A 9,730-nucleotide genomic window follows, 5' to 3' on the forward strand; every position below is an offset into this window, starting at 1 on the left:
GGGGGGGGCTGTGCGCGGACTTGAGCTACAAGGGGGTGTCCACACCACAGCCTCCAGCGGGGAGGATTGGAGAAGGTCGTTAAGGAGAGTGAAAGCGGGTTCCCAAGGTGGAAATGGGTAGTCTGGGCCTCCAAGGTGGAGAGAATTTCCTTGCTGTCCCCCCCAAGGGAGCCTCGCGGTCCCGGGGCTATGGGCGGGGAAAGGTGAGGTTTCAGAAAGGAAGGCGAGAGAGAAGCTGAAGCAAGAGGAATGGAGTCGTGCGTGGCGCGCATCAGGTGGCCGAGCGGACCTCGGCCAGAGCTCTGCAAAGCCGAGGCTCTAGGAGCAGGTCCCGGTGCAAGAAGCCCGGGAGTGTGCGGAGGAGGGGTGCGCGCCGCGTCGCGCTCAGCTAGAGGCTGGAGCGGGGATGGCGTGAGGATGGGGCCGCGGCCTCGCAGGTAGGGCCGAGACGCGGGCTCCTCCCGCCGCCGCAGGGGAGGCAGGATCCGGCCGGGGGCCGGGGGGAGGGGAAGGACCGTCCGGAGGCCAGGTGGGGGGCCAGAGTCGGACCCTCCGGGCGCCCGGGCAGCAGAGGGGGAGGCGGGGCCTAGAGGCTCCGCCCCGGCCCCGCCCCGGCCCGCCTCCTCCGCTGGCTAGTCCTTGTCCGCGGAGCCCCGCGCGCCACTAGCTCGCTGAGAGGGAGGAGAAAGCCGCCAGTTCCGGAGCCCTCCCTAGCCCGGCCCAACCTTTGCTCCAGAGATCATGGCTGCCGAGGATGTGGCGGCGACCGGCGCCGACCCGAGCGAGCTGGAGAGTGGCGGGCTGCTGCACGAGATTTTCACGTCGCCGCTCAACCTGCTGCTGCTCGGCCTCTGCGTGTTCCTGCTGTACAAGATCGTGCGCGGGGACCAGCCGGCGGCCAGCAACGACAGCGACGACGACGAACCGCCCCCGCTGCCCCGCCTTAAGCGGCGCGACTTCACCCCTGCCGAGCTGCGGCGCTTCGACGGCGTCCAGGACCCGCGCATACTCATGGCCATCAACGGCAAGGTGTTCGACGTGACCAAAGGCCGCAAGTTCTACGGGCCCGGTAACTGCGGCCGCCCAGGGGACGCGGAGACAAAAGAACGGGCCCTGGCCCGGGGCAGGGGCCGGGGGGAGGCGAGGGGGGAGCGGGGCACCCCCCTCGGCGGCAGTGGACGAGGGTCGCTCTAGAAGGGCTGCGGCCGGCGGGGGACGCCGCCAGCGCCGGGATGGGCGGGTGGGGGGGACGGAGAGGAGGCTGGAGCGCCCGGGCCGGGGCGGGGGGCGGCTGCTGGAGGGGGACCTGCGGGGTGGGCGAGCTCGCCGCCCTGAAAGAGGGGGCACGGCCGCGCGCAGAGTTGAGGGAGCTTCGAGGGCATGGGGTTTGGGGGGTTCCTGGAAGGAGGGGCGGTGTCGGGCTGGAGAAGGGAAACGAGGGTGTCTCGAGGGAAGCGCGGGGGGGGGGCAGGTCCAGCCTGGGAGAGGAGGCAAAGGCCGCTGCCGCCGGGAGGGGCCGCGGAGTGTGTGAAGGTGTGGGAGCCAGAGAGCGGGGGTGGGATGAGCGGCAGGTAGCAGCCAAGTGTGTGCCAGCGGGCGGTGTGTGAGTGCGTAGTCCGTGGCTGTGGCTGGCCAGGCGCGAGTGTGCGGGCGTGCGCGCGCTCGGAATGTGGCATGTGTCAGGTATGTGTGTGGCATGTGTTTGGTATGTGTGTGCGTGTGCTGTGTGTGGCCGACAGAAAAGCTGGAAGGTGAACGGGGAGGCTCGGTGGGGGGAGACGGGGCGAGCTGATGGAGGGAGGTTGGGAGGAGGCTTAACGTAGCGGACAATGGGAACGTGGCGAGATGAGAAGGTAATAGAGCATTTTAATCTATAGCGGGAGAGAAAGGACTAGAAGCCAAAAAAAAATTAAAAATGGAGGGAGGGAGAAGTGGGAGGATCCTGGGAAACAAAAGGGGTAGGGCTGTGAGGGCTGTTGGGTGTGGGGATTTCAGGAAGAGCCAAGCAGAGGGGAAATGAGGGTGGATAACTGCTGAGCCGTTGGAGGGGGGCAGGCTTGGAGGGCCGTTAGGGATGAGGCTTTCTAAGCCTGGTTGCGGATCAGAATCACCTGATGCGCTGGAGAAAAAAAAAAACACCGATTCCCGGCTTAATCGCAGCCACGGTGGAGGAGGCTCTGTGGGGGAGGTCCAGCAATCTGCGTTTTAAGCAGCTCCCCCAGGCGCATTTGAGAAGCGGCCGGGTTTGGAAAGTCGCGCCCCGTAGACTATTCCGGAGAGGGGGAGGAAGAGATTTTAGCTCCTCTAATGCGGACTCCTAAAAACAAGGAGCTCAGGGAGTGTGTCCATATTGAGGGCCCTCTTCCCCACTGGTCTGGAGAGAGGGAAAAGGATAGAAGGCGGTGGTCACTGTCATCTCCGCTCCTGCTTTGTTTTACCCGCCCAGCCCAACTAATCAAAATCAGATGGGTGAAGGTTCTTCAGGAACTGGTCCCCCTTACCGGTTTTTCCTTGTGGCTGATTTAGAAGACCTACTTTCTGTAGGCCATGTAACTGTCCAAAGAATGTGGGAACCACACCTTCGTTGTTGTCACTTCCCCTGTCACTTCCACTTTACATAATCCAGTAAATAGCTGTCCCTCCTGAGCTACACCATCAAGGACTTCAACCCAGTGCATGGGGTAACATCCTAGGATTATAATTTGCAAAGTCATTGTGAGGAATGCAGGCCTGTGCACAGAAACACAAAACTCGGGGGAGTCAGGCGACCTGAGTTCTGATCCTGGTTGGATTACTGACTAGCTGTGTGACCTGGTGCAAAGCATTGTTCCCTCTCTGGGCCTTAGTTGTCCCTCTGAAAAATGCTAAGGATGGCCCCCCATTGTGAGATCTCAGTCTCTACCCTGTGGTATCATCCCGTGAGCCCATGAATATGTGACCTCACATGCAAATGACCGTTCATATTATAGAGGATTCTTAAAAATTACTCATTCCAGTGCCCACCATTCCATGCACGGCGCTTTTGTGGATACTGGGAATACGGCTGTGAGCAAAACAGACACACATCTGTGCTTATGGAGCTTACATTCTAGTGAAGATACGTTCTGGTGAATAATCTCTATTCTCCAAAGACGTTTAATACTCCCCTTGAGCCATTTTTTAGTGTTCTGTGACCATAATCTCTGGAGTAGCACAGTCCAAACCAGAACAATTGGCCTGGTTTCAAGTACTAGATGCTACCATGTCCACTAGAAGTATATCTATTTATATACACACACATTTGTGAAAACCGTGAGATGGTTTCTTTTTTTTTTTTTTTGTTAACCTTCGTTAGACTCGATAGCATACAATGAAGATCGCAAGCAACTGGTTTTCTTTCGAACCTTATTTGCATTTAAAAGTTGATCATACATTTTGTGTAATTTGTTAAAAAAAAATTCCTAGGGGATTGAGGTTTCCAGTGACCAGGCCATATTGAAACTGATCTCATACTTGGCATTACAGTTACCTACAAACTTTAATGTCAGAGTTGCTACCCAGTCTACCTGGGTGGGAACAGCACACAGTTGAAAGTACACTGGCTTCTTTTCCTTTACTTGTGCAATATTTAAATAAGTCTACACATCCACTTTAAGTACCTACAGAATAATTCACCACTCTCTTAGACAAAAGTTCAGTATAATATTATATATAATAGGATTCTAATGTTTTATATAATTTATAAAGTTATTTGGGGATATTGATTCAGCCTTTTTTTTTTCCCCATGAAAGTCTAAGGTGTTTTGAATCTTCACACTCACCGGAGCGATGGAGCTGATCTCTGCTACCTCTTTACTGACAGTTTTGATGATGTAACATGGGGATAGATTTCTGGACCACTGGTACTCTTTATCAAATGATTACTGCTACAGATGCCACATGTTTAACAGAGTCTCACAACCAAAGATCACTACGAGATACTTTTGACTCATTTAAACGTATCAGAATACATTTTATAAGGAAGTGTTTTCATTATGCCTCAGTACCTACTATCTTAAGGAGCCATAACTGTCACTGATATAGCCCAAATGCCTAGAGCTGAGACAGGCTCTGGGTTCAACATCCTCAGTGAATTCTGACCTTTGGATTCAGTATTATCTTGGATGATTTCCCACCACCCCAGCACCCCCAGCAGATAATCATTTGTGGCTCGTTTTATTAGCTATTTGAGAATTACAGGAAACAGATGATAACGTATAGCATATTGATTCGTAAGAGTCTGATGACAAGAGGTCCTTTGGGAGCCGCCACATAATGGGGAAAGCACCAACATCACATGGAATTTGACACTGCCAAAGGGGGTGGTCTTTGTTGATGGGGAAGGAAGCCATTTTCTGGGTATGAACCACGGAGAAATTGACTGTCTAATAAAGAATTGGTCTTTGGTTTTGTTTGTTTTTTAAGAGGGGCCATACGGGGTCTTTGCTGGAAGAGACGCATCCCGGGGCCTTGCCACGTTTTGCCTGGATAAGGAAGCACTGAAGGACGAGTACGATGACCTTTCTGACCTCACTCCTGCCCAGCAGGAGACCCTGAGTGACTGGGACTCTCAGTTCACTTGTAAGCATTTTTTTAACAAATTGTGCCTGGATCAAATTTCTACCAGTAATAGGATTCACAGCAGTACAATAGTTATTACTAAGCAGCCTGGAACTGGGGAGCATTTTGATAGGCTCCTGAATCTTGGACGGATCAAGTTCATGGCTTGGAGTAATTGCAGCAGTGCTGAGTCACTTGCTGTGCTTGCCTCCAGTTTTGAGCCAGTTCTTTATGGGAACGTGGGTTTCTGTTCTTTAAGTCTTTCGACAGTTTCGCCTGGATTCCACACTAGGGTTTGGTGCTTGGTGTGTAGGGGAAAGGCTCTGTAGGGTACAGAGAGAGGGATTGGCAGAAGTCTTGTTGTTTAAAAGCAGCCCACATTTCTGTTGAAGAATGGGAGACTTGTGTTCTGCTACCGAACAGCTTCTCTCTGAATCTAATTGAGCCTAACTATAGGCCTCATCTACAAATGATGCTTATAATCTGCCCAGCAACAATGGTGTCTGCATTTTTAAAAAGAGAGGGAAAAAGGAGCCCCTTGTTTCCTGGCTTATGCGCCAAGGCTGAGGTCTTTGGGAGGAGGGGGGGAATGAGGATGGGGGTTAAGTTCCAACCTTGAGGCTTGAGGAATTGGCTTTGGTCAAACCGAAGTCTAATGATCACTTTAGTGACGCTGCACTAAGAATTTGACTAATCTTTCCCAGCTTTGATGGTATATAAAGACCATGACCCGCGCTTATAGATTTGTTATTTTACAGTGCATCTTCTCTATTTGCTCTTCTCTATAGCCAGTTAAATATTACTGACTCTTTTGGCTAAACCCCACCATTTTCTTTGAAAATACTGCTGACTTCAGAGTTTCTGGATTGATCATTAGCCAGCTGTGGTTCCACCTTTAGGTTTTGGGTCCCAAGCAGACAGAAGTAGAGCTTTCAAGTCTAGAGGCAGGTCTTTTTACTTCAAAAACATAATTCAGCTACCCAACATCACCCCTGATTTTTTTTTTTTTTTTGGTAGGGGGTATCCTAAGGATGCCTTTGTAAATACAGATTCTTCTGTGTGGGACCAACCCGTCATAATTTCTAACTTACACAGCTCTCTCTTCTAGAGCTTGCCTTTGTCAAGGAGGTGAAGCCTGGGTCAGAATGTTCTCCCCCTTAAACCAAGACACCCCCAGATCCCCTGGTGCCCTTTGAGTGCCACTCAAGCCTGGCATGGGAGCCCCTTAAAGCAGGTTGCCCGGCGCTGCCTGCCCTGTGTTTGTTGTGCGGCCCCGAGCACCCTGGGGACCTTTTATAACATGTTCCAATAGGGAAGTTCCCATTGTTCTGGGTGATTATTTTGCACAAAAGCAGGTCTGGCTACCTGGTTAGACGGGTTGGTTACTCCTCTCTAATTCCTACCCATACGCAGAAAGGGGAGACTCTCTTGGCCTGGGACAGCGATAGGATTAACCCCGCGTTAGGTGGGCCCCAAGAATATGGCCAGCCGGGGGGTGGGGTGGGGCGCAGTCTGTTGGCTCTACCCTTTCTCATCTCTTTCGGAAAAATGTTTTATTTCAATTCAGTTCAATTGACCTTTATCGTAGTACAGTAGTTTCAGAGGTAGAGCTCAGTGGTTCTTCGGCTGCACCTTACACCGAGCGCTCACCCTATCACGTGCCCTCCTCCATGCCCCGCTCCCGGTTCCTCTCCAGCAGCCATCAGTTTGTTCTTTGCAGTTCAGAGTCTCTTACGCTTGGCCTCCCTGTTTTCGCCTTGTTTTATTTGTCCCTCCCCCTTCCCCTATGTCCACCTGTTTTATTTCTTAAATTCCGCAGAAGAAATCACGTGGTATTCGTCTTTCTCTGACGGACTTCGCTTAGCTGAACAGTTCTACCCGAGTCATTGCAAATGGGAAGGTGTAGTTCTTTTCGATGGCTGGGTTTCTGGTCTGCGCTCTCAGATCTGTTTCCTCCCGTGCTCTCCTGCCTCCTTAAGCACTCACTTAACTGCTATGCATAGCTCTTTCCTTGCGTCAGGGAAAAAAGACATGGGTCTCCTGCTTTCCTCCATCCACCGGACTCCTCACCCCTTCCCTCCACCATCAGCCGACTACGAAGTGCTCGCTGGTTCGTTTCCTCCCTGCACCTGCTTAACTCCTGCCGCCGTTTCCAGTCCCACGATTCCACTAGGCTGCCCCTTCTCTGAGCTTTCCAGGGACCTGTTTCTTGCCAGCAGTAACCTGACTTGTCCAGCCCTTGCCTTGGATTTCCTGTCACGTGCCCTCCCCACCCCACCCCCGCCGAGAGTCTCAGTCTCCGGAGTCCCCGGGTTGGTCCATGGGAGCTCCAGTTTTAACTTCATTAACTCACGCGTCCAGTTTTCCTTTAAAGTAGCTCATACCCTGGCCTTTCCGTTCCCATGGACACCCTAGTACCGGCTCTTGTTCCTCCACACGCACACCTACCCGCTGGCCTCCTGGGCAGCCTGCACCTGCTCCCCTCGCCTGAATCCGCCCGGTAACGCCTCTGCCACCCCGTCTGCGCCAGAGCACTAGCTTCCTTTGTCTTAAACCCTTGCCACTTATGGGATCAAGTCCAAACTCTTCAGGCTGTCTTTCCACAACCTTCATGCTACACTGGCTTCTCCACCCTCACTCCCACTCTGTCGCTGTCAGCTTGCTCCCCAGATCTGTTTGGCCTCACTGGCCTGCCTTTGTACATGGCATTGTCACTTTCTGGAACCCCCTCTTGCCTCAGGTCCTTCCATGCATTGTCCAACGCACAGCTGCCTTCGTCAGGTGTTCGGAAGACCCCCTAAGGACTCCTCCGGAGCCCTTGCTCTTCTCACTGGCCCCCCTGCACACAGACATGACTCACTTGGACCTTCCCTTGCCCACTCCGTGCCCGAAATTGCTACCTGTTCGCTGTTTTTTCCAAACTCTTAATTCTTAATTCCCCGTTGGCGAGGACGGTTTGGGGGGGCGGGGGGTCCCGGGCGATTGACAGCTTTTCGGGAAGCCCAGCCCGCAGGCCTGCAACGGATGCTTTCAGGTGAAGCAGGACCGTGCTCATTTGTGTTTTCTTCTCTCCCTCCAGTCAAGTACCATCATGTGGGCAAACTGCTGAAGGAGGGGGAGGAGCCCACTGTGTACTCTGATGAGGAAGAACCAAAAGACGGGAATGCTCGGAAAAATGATTAAAGCAACCAGTGGAAGCATATCTATTTTTGTATTTTGCAGAATCATTTGTAACATTCCAGTCTGTCTTTAAAACATGGTGATTTCAATATTTAGAGCAGTTTCGAACTCGCTGTTAAGTTTTTGTAATTAACATCACTAGTGACACTGAACCAATTAACTCTTCCGTCTTCAAGTGCATGGCGTGTTTGTGTGTCACAAATCCAGACCGTGAACTGCAGTGCTGTAACCAAACATCAGGACTTTCCCCTTCTGTCTGTGGTTAGTGCCAGCTGCCTTTAAATTGGTTTTTTTCCTTGAGCGACACAGGTAAGACTTGGGTATTTCCCCCAAATAGGTTTAAGAAAAAAAAAGTTAACTGGGCAAAGTCCTAGCTGTGAGAACCAAGGATCAACTTCTTGTCCTCATGTCCTCAAGATAGCAAATCCCTTATTTCTCAATTGACTTAACTGCATGATTTCTGTTTTATCTACCTCTAAAGCAAATCTGCAGTGTTCCAAAGCCTCTTTGGTATTGACAAAAGAGAGCTGCCCAGAAAAAAAAATTAAAAAAAAAAGAAATCTCAAAGCTGGGCCTGGTCGGGAAAAATACATTCACTGTGTTCGTAGACTACATCATTCTTTTTGTCCTCTGGACACTCAGATGCCTCCACTAACACAGCAATGTACAGTAAGGCTTAAAACAGGATCTGAACATTCAAAAGAAAGCTTTGGAAGAAATCCACTGGCTTGCTGAGAAACCTAAATACAGGAAAAAACGTAGAACTATCTTTCCCATTCCCACGTTCACGGTGGGACAAGAGTGATTTCACACAGTTTGCCAGGAGTGGGAGGGTATGCCTCTACTCTCCGGGGAGCCTTCACACCCTCCCCTGCCACCTCCCAGGAGTGAAGAAAGTATACATCACTAGCCAAGGGGTTTTTTAAAGTATATTCCTTAAGGTAACAGTTAATTCTTCTGTTACAAAACCATAGCCACTGCAAGAGTAGTAGGCCAAGTGTCTAGGTCTTTGATATTGGTCTTTTGGTTAACAATAAACTTCGCTTAAGTAGACTGTACAGTTGTATGAATTTGTAAAAGTATTATATGAACTAGTGAGGTTTCAAACTCTTGTAGTTGAATAGTCCTTGTATTTTCTTGTGAACTGTGTTTAATGGTTTTACCTCAAATCAGAAAACAAAATGAAGTGCTTTGGTCAGTTAATAAAAAATGGTTTTACCCAGTACAGTGTGGTGGGTTTTTAAAACCTTTAAGGTTCTTTAAATCTTAACCTAAGAAACCAGATTCAATCATTTTATTTTAGCTTAATACTCAGTTTCGTGTGTGTGTGTGTGTGTGTGTGTGTGTGTGTGTGTGTATTCCAAAAGAAACCAGTAATGGGGCAAAACTTCAGAGGCCTCATACCACAAACCAAATACCAGCTTGTCCTGTTAAGAAATGGTGAACTGGGGCGCCTGGGTGGCTCAGTCATTAAGCGTCTGCCTTCAGCTCAGGTCCTGGGATGGTGCTGCACTGGGTTCCCTGCTCAGCGGGGAGCCTGTCTCTCCCTCTGCTCCTCCCCTCCACGTGCAGGCTCTCAAGTAAATATTTTTTAAAAACAGTGAATTGAGATTAGCTAAACTGTACTCATGAAAATGTGCAAACTCATTTTTAAGAAGTTAGTGAATTTATTTTTGTGACTTGTCAGTCTCTGCCCCTTAAATCAGAACTTTCTAAACTCGAAGCCACCTCTTCCTTGAGGTCCATAGCAAGGTTATCAAGGGCTAACTTTACTAAGGACATTAAAAGTGCCTTCGCAGGTTTGGCTGTTTCTCTTTTCAGATACCATCTGATCAGGAAGGCATTCGGAAATTCTTATATGCTAGCAAAGTTAATTTGCCTCCTGTCAAAAGGTCAGATTTGCATACGCAGTTCATTGTGTCAGCACAACTTCTCAGAATATTAGTGTTTTGCCATTCTCATGTTCAAATCG

At 50.4% G+C, this 9,730-nt stretch overlaps 1 protein-coding gene across 1 annotated transcript; it reads left to right on the forward strand.

Moving 5' to 3' along the window:
- The first annotated feature begins 644 nt into the window (after positions 1-644).
- PGRMC1 (progesterone receptor membrane component 1) lies at positions 645-8,983 on the forward strand. Its single transcript, XM_059157620.1, has 3 exons — positions 645-1,069; positions 4,444-4,599; positions 7,658-8,983. Exons 1-3 carry the CDS (start codon positions 742-744, stop codon positions 7,759-7,761), a joined length of 588 nt encoding a protein of 195 aa, XP_059013603.1. The 5' UTR covers positions 645-741; the 3' UTR covers positions 7,762-8,983.
- The last annotated feature ends 747 nt before the right edge of the window (positions 8,984-9,730 follow it).

Source organism: Mustela lutreola, chromosome X (assembly GCF_030435805.1).
Source record: "Mustela lutreola isolate mMusLut2 chromosome X, mMusLut2.pri, whole genome shotgun sequence".
NCBI lineage: Eukaryota > Metazoa > Chordata > Mammalia > Carnivora > Mustelidae > Mustela > Mustela lutreola.